Below are 14,787 nucleotides of genomic sequence, written 5' to 3'. Positions count from 1 at the left end.
GTTCCTGTTGGGGAGAGGTCCCTGAGCAGCCCACTTGGGACTGCTGACACACTGAGACCAGATTGTGCTGTCATGAGGTGTGGGACCCTATGGAAACAGTGGCTGAGGATGGGCAACCAGCTGCTGCCTCTGGGTGGAAAGACCTGCTCAACACAATCACTCAGGTCTTCTTTAAACACATAGCCCAGAATGCTAAGGGTTCAATGGATGAGTGCATAGGTTGTGGGTAGGCCAAAAAGTTTTTCTGGAAATAGAGACTTAAGTAAAGGGAGACAAGGAACCTAGGAGAGAGCTAAAGGAGGGAGCAGGGCACAGACCCAGCCCTGACGCACAGAGCACCAGTGCACACACAAGAAGCAGGTGGTCATTGTAGTTCATTGGCAGCATTCCCACACTACAGCAAATAGCTGAGAGAACCCAGGCCTATGGAAGAAAGGCTTGCAGGGCCTCATTGTTGTGGGACTTCTCCCCCAGGGTCAGTTGGTCCTTGTTACCTGAGCCACCCTCAGCTCTGGAAGGTCCTTTCAGGATTAGCTGTCATGGAAAAGTCTGAATCCACTTGAGGCTGAATGGACACAGATAAGAACCCAGAGGGGCCTCATTCTTCCTCCACTGCTCAGAAACCTTGTACACCGGTAGATGACCGACGTTTGGTCGTTTTGGCTGGTGAATCTGAAAGTTGTGCAGGGGGAGGGAATCCCTGTCCTTAGCTAGAGAATTGATTGGGCCTGGGCCCTGGAGGACCCGCCCCGGAAGTCCACTCTGCTCCTCCGGGATCTCCCCGCCCCTTCCCCTGAGGAGCCAGAAATAATGACTCAGCTGGCCCAGTGTCTCCATGGCTGACAGCGTGGGTCCCCACCGCCCTGGACTCCCCTTCCTCCCTCTGGAGCCTTCCACGCGGTCCTCCTGTGCTAGGATGTGGAATAGACTGGAGAGGAGATGATCCCTGTCCCGTCCTCCCCACCCCTCCTGCCTGTCCTCTCCATCCTCCTCCGCCGACCAGGTCACCTAACCTCCTCAACTGGGTTTCACCTCTGAACCGTCCCACGACCTCTTCGTGGACCAGGCCCGGGCCCCGAACCTCCACTTGGCCTGTGGATGTGAGGAACATGAACTGAAACCACACCCCTTGTTATCTATGGCCATGGTTGACTAGGATGCAATGAATGCTCAGAATCATGTTGGCCGCCTACATCTAAGACATTGTGCTCATTTACCAAGTGTGTTTATTTTTCTTTAAGAGATGAATACTTCCTTGAAACAAAATTTCTAAGCACAGTTTCATTTTCTTCGCGTGTGTTTATTTTATTTACATTTCTCTTTCACAGCATAATGAAATTCTACTCTTGTACACATTTGGAGAGGAAGGTTGGGGATGAAATTAAGAAAATACTGGTAAGTGTCTACAACAACTACTAGAGATTACTTAACTGCAGTGTTCATTATTGCATGACTTGTTACAACCAAAGCTGCTCACATCTTCTGGACTAGTGGGACAGAGTGGCTCATGACTGAAATCCCAGCTAGTCAGGAGGCTGAGATCTGAGAATCGTGGATCAAACCTAGCCCAGGCACTTAAGCCCATGAGACTCTTATCTCTCCTTAATCACTAGAATAAACAATGGGCAGTGGGCCTGTGGCTCAGTGATAGGGCAGTAGTCTTGAGCTGAAGAGCTCAGGGACCTTGCTCAGGCCCAGGGGTAGGGTGGTAACCTTGAGCTGAAGAGCTCAGGGACAGCACCCAGGTCCAGAATTGAAGCCCCACGACCAACAACATTTTTTTATCAGAACTGTATTATTATCATGATATATCTATTATATAGCAAATATTACATAGACCAAATCACATATGTCACATATAATATATACATTAATATACACTATATTATAGAATTCATTACATAGAATATAAATTACATTAACAGATTATATATTTATAAAGCATATATTATATAGTAATACTATTTATTGATCTACAAATATATGTTGTTATAGTATAATATATAGTACTCTATATACTATATAGTAAAATAGTAATATATATGTTTATTAATATAATATATCATACATAATATAAAAATACACAATATACTATAACATAGTAGTATACAACTGTTATGAGAATATAATAAATTTTGTATAATTATATAATATATATCGTATATAATTATGATTATAAATTAATATGTACCACTATAACATATAAAATAGTAAGACCCTATAATCTTATCCTACTCTTTCAGAACTGCAGTGACCGAGGAGCCTACCTCAAGCCAGGTTCTGGGCTTGCTCCACCAGCTGAAGACATCTTCCTCAGCCATCCCACAGAGCTGAAGGCAGAGGCTGGCCACATGGAGAAGCAGGAAGGCCAGCTGGTGAGGAGACCACACACAGGCAAGATGGACAAACATTCTGTCAGGCACTAGTGGCTCACACGTCCTAGCTATTCAAGAGGCTGAGACCTGAGAATCCCAAGTTGGAAAGCACCCCAGGCAGAACTTTCCTGAAAGTCTGCAAGACCTATATCTCCTATTAACCAGCAAAGAACCGGAACTGGAGTTGTGGCTCAAGCAGCATCAGCCTTAAGTGAAAGAGCAGAGCAAATGTGAGACCCCCAAGTTCAAACCCTAGTACTGGCACCAAAAAGCAAACACAGAATTCTCAGACAGCCCTTCCCTCCCTCTTTAGCATGCTCAAAATGATCAGCCTTTATGTGTACATATGACATACAGGCCACTATTACAAACATTCTCTATGTTTAGTTTTCTTGGCCAAGTAATGCTTTTCTTTTCTTTGCTTGCTTTTCTTTTTCTCCTCCTCCTCCTCCTCCTCCTCCTCCTCCTCCTCCTCCTCCTCCTCCTCCTTCTTCTTTTTTTGCCAGTCCTGAGGCTCGAACTCAAGGCCTGGACACTGTCCCTGAGCTTTTGTTGCTGAAGGTTAGCACTCTACCACTTGAGCAACAGCTTCACTTCTGGCTTTTTCTGTGTATGTGGTACTGAGGAATTGAACCCAGAGCTTCATGCATGCTAGGCAAGCACTCTACCACTAAGCCACATTCCTAGCCCCCAAATAATGCTTTTGAAAGGGTTTGGCCAGCCACATTCTGTTTGAGCAGTTCTCTGGCCAGCGACCAGATCCCTGGTTTTTTGTAACCCTCAGGCATTCCTGCACTGACCCAAGCTCCATTGTATCAGGATTTTCTGAGGGACTGGAGCCCAGGAGCAGGGGCAGTCTCCATCCTATCTGCCCTCCATTGGAGCTATGTGCCCAATGTCCCAGAAGCCTGCTCTAGAAAGCTACAAACCTAACTTTAGCAAAGTTTGCTTTATGTGTTAAATACCTGGCAGCAGCCCGGAGGCCAAAGGAGAAGCAATGAACAAGATCCTGGCATTCCAAAGTCAGATCTTATCCCTCAAGATGTCTGTGTGTTGTTTCTGATGATTTTCAATATGGCACTGCTATGATTTCACCAAAATGCTCTGGACTGAAGGTTGCTGTGCCTCTCCTCATTTCCAATGTGTAGTGTGGAGCTCAAGCACTCTCTGTATTTATTTATTTATTGCCAGTCTGGGGCTTGAACTTAGAGCCTGGGCACTATCTTTGGGCTTTCTCAAGGCTAGAGCTCTACCTCTTGAGCTACAGCTCCACTTCTGGCTTTTTCCGTGTATGTGGTACTGAGGAATCAAACCCTGGTCCTGCAGGGTTAGAGATCTCTAGAGATTTCTGGCACTCTGTACTCAGTAACTGGCAAAATGAAGGCACCATGTGGGGACACAAGGAGGAGGGCTACTCTGGCCAGACAGGAAGGTAGCCCTCACCCAAGCACCACCTTCTCAGCACCTCCATCTTACACATTCAACATCCAGAACAGTGCTACATAAAAACCTTTTAAGTCACCCAGACTTAGTACAGTATTCTCTTTTAACCAGACTGCCTCCCTATAAATGCTTGAACCTGCATCCGACCTCCTATACTACATTGTTTCCTATAAAGAAGATGAATTTAGAAATTTGGGCCCGTAAGAGATAAACAACAACAGCAAAGTAATAAAAATAGAAGAAGGGGCCAGGCGTGGTGGCTCATGCTTATAATCCCAGCTACTCGGGAGGCTGAGAATCAAGGTTCAAAGCCAGCCAGGGCGCAAAAGGACCTGAGACTGTTATCTCTAATTAACCTCTAGAAAACAGGAAGTGGGGCTTGGTTCAAATGTAGCGTGATAGCCTTGAGCTGAAGAGCTCAGGGATAGTGCCCAGGCCCAGAGTTCAAACCCCATGACCCACAAAAAAAAAAATAGAAGAAGGGTTAAAATGACTTAAAATTTAAGAATTATCTCAAGAAAGTGGCCCTGTGGCTTAAGTGGTAGAATGCTAGCCTTGGGATGAAGAGCTTAGGGACATCACCCAGGCTCAGAGTTCAAGCCCCATGACCAACCAAAAAAAATTATTCATGCATAATGCAATATACATGAATATTGCATTTCATGTATTTTGACCACGGCTGACTGCAAGCTGAACCAATAGAAAGTGTGAATGGATGGTGGTGTGTGTGTGGGGGGGGGATGGTTATATTTAGTTAAGACAGCAGAAGCTAGCTGGTAGAGACCCACGAGAGACTTAGATCTCATCCCCAAGCCTCCTACTAAGTCAGGTGACAGCCCTACATTTGAGCCACTTGTATGAACTTGGTTTCTCCACGTGGGGGACAGTGTTTCTCAGGCCTCAAGACTTCCTGTGATGTCTCTGGCATAATGGGGACTTGATGAAGGTGTGAGTGGCAGGATGTATTAGCCAGTAAGGGTTCCCAGTCCAGGGGAAGACCCACTTCCCTGTATTCATTCAGGAAGCCAGAAAGAAGCAACAGGTGAACTCACCTTGGGAAGCATGAGATAGTACTGGGGGGCTGAGTCTCTGTGGAAGATACTGAAGGATTCCACTAGGAGAGAAGGGATAAGGCCTCCAATAGGGAGAATCTCCACACTCAGAGTCACACTGGAGAAGAGTCGGGCTGCGGGATTGTAGAGGGTGAAGTGTGTAGATACTGCCCTGGTGCTCTGGTCAATCCATCGGCCGGCCCTCAGAGCGGCCAGGCCCACGTTAGCTTCAGACCTGGAAAGCAGCATGTGCTAAGAGGGAGGAGACCGAGCAAAGCTTGGAAGTCCCCCAAAACCTGGCTGGAGTGCGATGCCCAGAAGACCTTATGCAAGCTTGCACAGGGACAAATGACACCAGAGCTTTGTCTTGAGATTTGAACTCAGGGCCTGAGCACTGTTCTCGAGTTTTTTTCCCTCAAGGCTAGTACTCTAGTGCTTAAGTTACAGCTCTACTTTTTTTTTGCGGGGGGGGGCACTACTGGAGCTTGAACTCAGGGCCTGAGCTCTGTCCTTGGGCTTTTTCAAGGTTAGTGCTCTACCATTTGAGCCACAATAGCTTGGTATGTGGTACCAAGGGATTGGACCCAGGGCTTTGTGCATATAAGGCAAGCACACTACCGCTAGGCAACACACCTGACCAATCAGCTCCATTTCTGACTCCTGGATTTTCCTGCCTGGTCTCATTTTGAATAGCAATCATCAGATCTCAGTATCCTCAGGAGCGAGGCTTACAGGCATGAGCCACCAGCACCCAGCTAACACTGGACCATTAAAGGGCTGGACAAATGGCCCTCTATTTCTGGAGGACCTCGCTGGTAACAGTAAGTTTCTCTCTCCTTGCTTCTTTCCTCTTCCCTCAGCAACAGTGCTGGATGGAATCCTGGCTGAAGAGGGCTTCTGTTTTTTTTCACAACATACAAATAGAGGAGAGATGTCCAGTGTTTAGAACATTCAGTTGCCTTTTTTTTTTTGCAGTGGACTTTATTGTTTAAAGAAATCACATTTTGACTAATCAGTGCCTGGGCTAGGAGCCTTCCTGGAACCTCCTCTGCATGTTGCCGGTGAAGGATACCCACCTTGTTCTGCCCAGGATATGCAGATAGGCCTCAAGATCACTGGAGATCACACTTTGGTTCTCAAGGCCTTGGGTTGCAGGATTACACATGGGATCCGAGCCTTCACTGAGCATCCAGAATGGGCTGGAAGGCTGTGAAACAAAACCACCAATCAGAAGCTGTCCATTTCTAGCCCAAGTCTGCCTGCACACTGATTCCTCCCAACCCCGCTGTGCACTGGAGGAGCCCAAAAGACCAAGACTCTATGTACAGAAGACTCAAAAATGAGCCTCTGTCAGTCTGGGACAATCTGCAGATTCTTTCCACTGGGCGGTGATACAGGTAAAACTTTCCCTCCTAAGGAAGCCCCTTCCCCACATGAAAAAACAGGTAAAAATGTTATCTTTAGATTAAAAATCCTGCATTGTTTGCTTACAAAACCAAGTCTCTAAGTCCAAATAATGGATATAGTAAACCAGACCACAAGGGTTGTTTGAGAAGGGGAAGAGGATGGCGAGTCTCCCTATGTCTCCCCCCCCCCCGCCTCACCCCAGAACCTGGTGGTTTCCAGTTAAGTCCAGCTTGGAGAAGCTAACACCTCCGTCTGTTCCCAGACCCAGGGTCCCTCAGAGTTTTCAAACACAGCTTCTTTTTAGAAGCAGAGCTTCACCTTGCATGGACTGTGGGGAGAGACTTTGAGCTGCTTGATCACAGAAGCACCTATGAGGTAGCATTTCCCTCCAAGAGCTCCAGGCTGAAAGAAGGAGAGAGATTCAGAACACTGAAAATTCTACAAAGGCTGGGATGCTTGGATGATGTACCGACTGCATATGAGGTCATTTTTATTTTCCCCAGTCCTGGGCTTGAACTCAGGGCCTGAGCACTGTCCATGGGTTTTCTCAAGGCTAGAACTCTACCACTTGAGCCACAACATCACTTCTGGCTTTTTCTATGTATATGGTACCCAGGAACTGAACCTAGGTCTTTGTGTATGCTAGGCAAACACTCTACCTCTAGGTCAAACTCTCGGTGCCAGAGGTCAGAATTTTTACTCTCCTTCTAAATGCATTCTAAAGACAACACCAACACTCTTAAGATGCTCCCTCCCTCCCCATTCTCATCTGGAGAATGGACTGGCATTCAAATGACATTTCAGGATCTGCAGCTTCTCATGATTTTTATTTAAATCTCATCAGCTTTCATTGTTATTGTTTCATGACACCACATAGAATCCAATAAAAATGAAATAAGAAATAGTACTTGAGAAATACAACACAAAGGTATTACCAGATTTTGTTTGCTTACATTAAATTTGGGGCTTTGATAGTAGGCAATCTACCTCTTAATTCTTCTTTGCCTTTTTTTGGGGGGGGGCAGTCCTGGGGCTTGAACTCAGGACCTGGGCACTGTCCTTGAGCTTCTTTTTTGTTCAAGGCTAGCACTCTACCACTTGAATCATAGTACCTTTTTCTGTTTATGTGGTACTGAGGAATCAAACCCAGTTTTTTTCTGTTTGTGTGGTATTGAGGAATCAAACTCTTTTGCCCTAGATACCTGGTCTTGCATCCTCTTGTAGTATGCTAGGAACATGAAACCAGCACTGTTGGCAATGACAAGGACAAGGTATTATACTCAGTTTTCTTACTGAGATGAGCTCACTCAGACTTTTCAGCTTGGGCTGACCTGGAATTGTGTTCCTTCCAACTAGCTAGCATTACAGTTGTGAACCACTATACCACGCTAAGATATCAGCTTTTTTTTTTTTTGGAAGAAGAGAGAAAATAAAACAGGGGGCAAGGAATGGGATTGATGAGAGATTGAATGACATGCTCTTTTTTTTTTTTAATTTCAAATTTGGGACCTGCTTCTCTCTTTCCAGAACCTTTTTTGGTGCCTCTTTTTTTTTTTTTTAAACCCTTTGTTCCTCCTCTGTTCTGGGGCATTGCTAGAATCCCTTGTCATGCCAGTCCACACAGGGAACCAGAATCACGGGCACTGCACCCAGTCATCTCTATGATTCTATATGTGTATCTCCAGGCCTGGCTGGGCTGATAAATAGGGAGCCTAGAGTCCCACCCAGCTCACCGAAGGTGGGAGGGATGAGCCCTGAGCAGGCAGAATAATGGGAACTCCATAGAGACAGCCCTACACCAACACAGCCATTCAACAAAGTCTTACATAGCTGTGTAGTTGGGCCCACTTCACTGTGACACACCTGAGAGGTGGATAGGTGGGGGACTGATTTTGCTGTGACACACCTGAGAGGTGGAGAGGCTGGGGACTGATTTCGCTGTGACACACCTGAGAGTTGTAGGGGCAGGGCCACGCACCTGAGCCCTGGGTGCTTCTGGGTACAGCATGTCCAACAGCGTGATCACACTCCAGTCCCACCAGACGTCAGGGCCGCTCAGGTCCTCCACAGAATGCCTGGCCTTTCTTAATTGAAGAACAAAAGCAAAATGTTGTTTCTGCACCCAGGAGAACACAGAAACGTTCTTTCTTGCCAACTTTTCTGTGGTGCCCTAGGGATATGAAACCAAAGCTGTTGGCAGCATATGGCTCAAACCCTGGGAATCACTTTGTTCCTCGGTGGCAGGAGAGAAAACAAAATAGTAGGAAAGACATTCATGTTTCATTCATTCATTCATTCAACAAAAGTCACTGTGCAACTTTACCAGCCACTTCCTAGGCACTGGGAAGTAAGAAATTAAATCCTTGCTTGGTATGAGGAAATAGATTAACAAGGAAGACACACGGGTACTCCCCAGCAACAATGGTTCACCTAGCAATGGTTTTGACTTTACAGATTGATGGAATTCCTCTATCAATCATTCACTCTCAGCTCAGTAGTCAAGCAATTCCACGAGACATTCTGCACATGAATCTAAACTCCTGTGAGGTGGAGTTGCCCAACTGCAGATGAACCAGAGTGTTCCAAGCAAGCATGTTAGCGCAGGCTGGCTGAGCTAGGCTGCTGGCTCACCCAGCTGACTGTAGTCAATGCTTGTGTGCGTGTGCGCATGCGTCCATGAGTGTGTGTGTGTGTGTGTGTGTGTGTGTGTGTGTGTGTGTGTGTATCTGTGTGTGTGTGTGTGTGTGTGTGCCATTACTTGGTCTTCATCTCGGCCCGGGGGCTGTCTCTGAGCTGTTTTGCTCAAGGCTAGCACTCTACCACTTGAGCCACAACTCTACTCTGGCCATTTGGGGGTTAATTGGAGATAAAAAGCCTCTCAGATTTTCTGCCTAGATTGGCTTTGAATCCTGATCCTCAGATCTCTGCTTCCCAAGTAGCCAGGATTATAGCTGTGAGCTGCTAGTACCCCACAATCAATGCTTTCCCCTCCCCCTTATGCTGCTTCCCATGTACAACGGGTTTTTTGGGACAAAACCCATTTTAAATGGAGGAGCATGTTCTGCATAGAACAAGTACTCTATCAGTGACAGATACTGATGAGAAGAAAGAAGAGTGATGGCAGACAGGAAGTGAAGTGGGAGGTGGGTGGGCAGGTAGACATTGTAGCTCTCATGGCCACAGGATGCAGCAATACAGTCACACCTCAGCAAAGACATGAAGATCCTGAGGGAGGAAGCCATGCAGTCTTCTGAGGAAGAGACCGGAGCCTGGCAGGACTGGGCAGAGCACAGGGTGAGTTCTCTGGACACAAGAAGCAGAGCTCAGCCCTCCCTCTGCCCGGCTGCTGAAAGGGCATGGCTGGTGCGGAGCCTGCCTCCAGCATGGCAGTGGGCATTCATAAGCAGGTACAAGAACACAGAGTGCTGGCATAAGATAGCCAGTGGGCCAATGGGTGCCTTCCCTTCATGGTGGGGACAGAAGCTGGGCTTTGGGCCTGCTAGGCAAGCACTATGTGCAGATTGCCCCTGGCCCGCTGCCCTGCACCTACACTACTGGTATTAGATCCTTCCAGTTTACCAATGGCACCGATTGAAGAGAGCACTGAAGCAATTGCTCACTCACAAGGTGTAGCACCTCAGCTCACTCACAAGGACAGGGCCATGGCTGTGGCACTGACAGCAGCAACAGGAAATTAAAAAACAACTATAAGTTCCTGGAGAAAGTCAAGTGCCTCTTCCCAATGTCCCATCCTCCGGCTTCCCATGAAGGAGAAATAAAGCTGAGGATAATGTGGCAGACACCCTCAGCAAGGAGAAAGGTCTGATGTGGCTGTTTAATCCAGATCTTTCTCCATGAAAAAAGAATGTGATTTCACTGGAGACAGTGATAACACATTAGAAAAAGATATAAACCCCAAGATCACATGTGGAAGTGCACGTCTATAATCTCAGCTACATAGAAAACAGAGACTTGGAGGGTTGGGGTTCAAGGGCAGAACAGGGGAAAAGTTGGGGAGATCCCTTCTCAACCAACAAGCCAGGAGTAGTAGCAGTTGCCTATAGTTCTAGCCATGCCAGAGGCTGAGGTAAGAGGATCACCCTTGAAGGCCAAAAGCACATAATCCTATCTAAAATATAACTGAAAGGAGAAAGGGTTGGAGGTGTGGTTCAATTGACACAGCATCCAAGGTCCTGAGTTCAAATCCCAATCCTGTCCAAATTAAAAAAAAAACTGGGAAAGGAAATAAATTCCAGTCATCCAAATATATGCAACACAGATTGTACTGCCTATTATACAACCAAGTCCAGACTCATGTGAACATACCTCCTCCCCCTTCTCCCTCGTCCTTTGTGCTGAAGATTATCCCTAAATTATAGCAGATTGATCACAGGAACGCCAAAACTGCAGTGTACTTTCTACCCGAGCAGAGGAAAGAACTGCACAAAACTCTCATAGCATGGCATTTTCCTACTTGCTATCTTGCTGTAAGCCAGTATGTCTCTCTTTTTTTTTTTTGCCAGTCCTGGACTTGGACTCAGGGCCTGAGCACTGTCCTTGGACTTTCTCAGGGTTAGCACTCTACCACTTGAGCCTCAGCACCACTTCCGGCTTTTTGCTATGTATGTGGGGTACGGAGGAACCGAATCCGGGTCTTCGTGCATGCTAAGCAAGCACTCTACCACTAGGCCAAACTCCAGCCCCCCAGTATGTCTCTTAAAAGCTCTTCATACCTCCCTCAAGGATGGAGATTTGAGACAGAAAAGTCTCCTCTATTTTCCTCAGGGCCAGACTTGAACAAATCTCTTTTCTTCCACTCATTTTCCAAGCCCCAGTTTTTCAATAAGGGGACACATGGTAGGAACCTCAGATTCCAGAAACAAAACTACTCCAAAGGATAGAGATGGAGACTGAAAGTCATGTTACAGAGCGGGAGTGAACTCCCGCCCGCCTGTGAGCCAGTGTGGACATGATTACGATTCCTGTCTAGCAACATCTTAATGGAGCATTTACACCAGGGGAACTGGCAGGTAAATGCTTCCACTCAGAGCCTCTACCCTCTGAGAGCAGACTAGCTGACAGTGCACCAGCATGCCACCCCAAGCCCACGACCTCAGCAGAAGGCCTGGGCTGATATGGTACTGGTCACTGAGGGACGCTTTCTAAAAAAAGTATTGCCAAACCTTAGTGTCATGACAAAGATTGGACAGCATAGTCTGGCACTGGTGACTCATGCCTGCAATCCTAGCTACTCAGGAGGCTGAGACCTAAGGAACATGGTTCAAAGCCAGCCTGGGTACAAAAGTCCTTGAGACTCTTATCTCCAAATAACCACTAGAAAACCTGAAGTGGTCGTGTGGTTCAAAGAGCTCAGGGACAGTGCCCGGGCCCAGAGTTCAAGCCCCATGATCCCCAAAACAAACAAAAAAGCATCTGCTACTGTCCATGTTTGGCCTTTGATTGGAGCATGGAGCTACTCGGTTGGTTTTTATTGGTTTTACTTGGGATTTTATGAGACTTTATTGAGATCACAAACATTTTTAGTACCATATACATATGAGAGTCCAATAGCATGATAGTATTTTGTGTAGATGGGGGAAACTCCTCTTTCTTTCAAAGAGAAAGATACTTCAGCCCATGGACAAAGGACAGCCAATTACCCAGGAGCCCACAGAGAGTCAAGGGCCCAATCCCTGACTTCACCCCTGGGCTTCCCTCAGACCCTCTGCAGTCCATGTTTCAGAATTAGGACTGGGAGGAGAGGCAGATTACACTCAGTACACGCACAGGAAGTGGTCAGCACGGGATTGGTCCATGGACACAGCTCAGGCTCGCAAATATTATGACAGCTGCGATGTTTCTGCCTGGAATGGCAAGAGGCAGCCATTTATATGAGAAACATCAGAGACGGCTTGCTGACTTCAGAAATGGGAGACGAGAAACGAATTAGCCAGAGTCAGCAGTTGTTAAATTTGGCCTTCCATTTCTAGAGGAATCTTCTCACATCATCCCTTCATTGGGCTCACAGCATCATCTAGTGGTTCAGTCTTGCACCTGCTCAGAGGAGCAGCTGACAAGCAAGTCCTGAAGTAACCACTCCATTTGCCAATGGGCAGGTAGAAAATACCAGTTAGCTGTACTTGGAGAGTGCTTGACAACAGGAAATGAGATTACTGAGCTCCCAGAAAGAGTACAGAGCCAGCGAATGATGACTTCCAAGTTTCCCTTGTTGGTGAGTCATAAAAGTAAGAAGGACGGGTGGCTCACATCTACAACATTACCTACTTAGGAGGCTGGGATATAGAGGAGAGCAGTTTGAGACCAGCCTAGGCAGCAAAGTTTGCTAGACTCCAACTCCAAAATAACAAGCAAAAAGTCAGCCTAGTAGCATGCTCACGTGGTAGAACACGAGCCAAGGAAAATGAGCAAGTCTGAGGCCCTGAGTTCAAACTCCCGTATTGACAAACAAGCACCTAATAAAGGGAGACGTTTGCGAGTCATTACCATTACCTACTGGATATCAATAACATTCTTGCAGAAGAGAAAAATGAAAATATTTTTTGTTTTTTGGGGTTTTTTGCCAGTCCTTGACCCCCTGGGGCTGGGTACTGTCCTAAACAACTTTTGCTCAAAACTAGCACTCTGCCACATGAGCCACACTTCAAGCTATTTCTGTGATTAATGGGAGATACGAGTCTCACAAACTTTCCTGCCAAGGCTGACTTTAAACCAGGATCTCACCAGCAGCTGGCTGAAAATGTTCTTAAAAAATTGTGCCAAGGGCCGGGTGCTGTGGCTTCTGCCTGTAATTCTAGCTATTCAAGAGACTGAGATCTGAGGATCACGGGTCAAAGCCAGTCTTGGCACTGAAGTGAGATTCTTATTTCCACTTAATCACTAGAAAATCGGAAGTGGTGCTGTGGCTCAAGTGGTAGAGCGCTAGCCTTGAGAAAGACCAAAGACAGTGCTCAGGCCCTGAGCACCATTTCTGGCTTTTTTCTATGTATGTGGTACCGAGGAATCGAACCTGGGTCTTTGTGCATGCTAGGCAAGCTCTCTACCACAAAGCCAAACTCCCAGCCAAGGAATAAACTCTTTTAAAGTAGCAGTATTCTTGAGGGAGTATTCCTGCACCTGCATGCAGTTTGAAACTGGTATTCTGCACTGCAACCATAGCTTTGACTGAAGAACTCTGATGTTTTTGAAAAGAATAAATACATAAATATAAAAATAAATAAAACTTTGGCGTCTAGAATTTAAAGGGATTTGGGATACCCTTGGCCCAAAATGTGATGTGAGCACAAGGTCAACATTTGTGAACTGAGGCCTCCTAGGAAGATAAGGAGTTCATTTAACAACATTTCCTAGAGTTTCTTTCTCTGGGCCTCAGTTGTATCTGGGTAAAGTAAGTCAAAGGTGTGACCTAAACAATCTGCAGGCTTAGCTCAGCCTCTCATCTGTTCCAGAGGATAATGACGGAGTTGATGGAGGTGGCTTACCTGAAGAAAGAAGGCAAGAAGACTCTTCTGGAGTCCTGACTACAAGGGTCCTTTTGGACGCACCAGTGCCCCCTGACATCTAAACGTGTTCCCCAAACTTCCTACCTTATAAATTCTTTCCGGAAAGCTTGATTGAGAGATCGCTCCTCTGGGGAGATTTGTCCATAGATTATCAGCAAAAGCAGAAGCAGCGTGACAATGGACATGCAAATTTCTCTGGAAGAAAAACAAACTGTGGAGTTGGTGTCCTCATACACAACTTGTGAGCCTGCCTGGGGTTTCCAGGACCCAACTCTATTCATGGAACTGGGCCTTTGTCCTTGGGAAGAAACTTCAGTGTAAAGGGTGTGATTTCTTGGGGTTCATTTCTTTTCTCTCTCTCTCCTCTACATCTACTTTGTCCAGCATATTTTTTTGTGTGTGTGATAGTTCTGGGGTCTGAACTCAGAGCCTGCAGCTTGCTAGACAGGTACCACACCCTTTTTGCATAGTTACTTTGAGATAGAGTATCATTTTTTTGTGTGTGTGTGTGTGTGAGCCTTTGCTGGGACTGGGATCCTTCTAATTTATCTTCTTGCTGAGGCTGAGATAAAAGGCATGTGTTAGCATATCCCTCAACTTCTTCCGCGAGATCGAGCCTTGAGAACTTTTTATTTTTATTTTTTTGCCTAGGCTGGCCTAGAATAGTGGTTCTTTCATTCTCTGCCTCCTGAGTAGCTAAGATTATAGGTATGAGCTACTGTGCCTAGCTTCTAGCACTGTTTTTCCCCTAAAAAGTAATTACATACATAATCATTTTTACATTCACACTTATACCAGTCATCACTCCCAATTTACAAATCTTATGATTAACAAAAAATACAAAGACCTCCAGTTTTACAGAGGCAAAAAGTTTAACTCTTCAAACATTGATGAACATTTTTTTCTTCCTGATCAGGTGATAATGTCTATTTCTTTCCTGTTACTTTGTTTCAGTTGTTCCCTCTTTCTCTCCTCTTTCCTCCCTCCCCT

The 14,787-nt window shown here is 46.1% G+C and overlaps 1 protein-coding gene across 1 annotated transcript in view; it reads right to left on the bottom strand.

The window, feature by feature from the left end:
- Nucleotides 1-2,231: 2,231 nt before the first annotated feature.
- Nucleotides 2,232-14,787, bottom strand: part of LOC150039226 (polycystin-1-like protein 1) — an 88,127-nt gene continuing 75,571 nt past the window's right edge. The window contains exons 39-44 of the mRNA XM_090327942.1: nucleotides 13,882-13,992; nucleotides 8,256-8,361; nucleotides 6,596-6,679; nucleotides 5,947-6,077; nucleotides 4,871-5,105; nucleotides 2,232-2,372 (exon numbers count right to left, since the gene is read on the bottom strand). Of these exons, the coding sequence (XP_090184068.1) occupies nucleotides 2,232-2,372; nucleotides 4,871-5,105; nucleotides 5,947-6,077; nucleotides 6,596-6,679; nucleotides 8,256-8,361; nucleotides 13,882-13,992 (808 nt within the window). The remainder of the gene's footprint in view (nucleotides 2,373-4,870; nucleotides 5,106-5,946; nucleotides 6,078-6,595; nucleotides 6,680-8,255; nucleotides 8,362-13,881; nucleotides 13,993-14,787) is intronic.

The sequence above is a fragment of the Megascapheus bottae genome, unplaced genomic scaffold (assembly GCF_031878675.1).
Source record: "Megascapheus bottae isolate mThoBot1 unplaced genomic scaffold, mThoBot2.hap1 HAP1_SCAFFOLD_77, whole genome shotgun sequence".
Lineage (NCBI taxonomy): Eukaryota > Metazoa > Chordata > Mammalia > Rodentia > Geomyidae > Megascapheus > Megascapheus bottae.
Note: the sequence above shows the minus strand (reverse complement) of the source record. Positions and strands in the feature narration are given on the sequence as shown.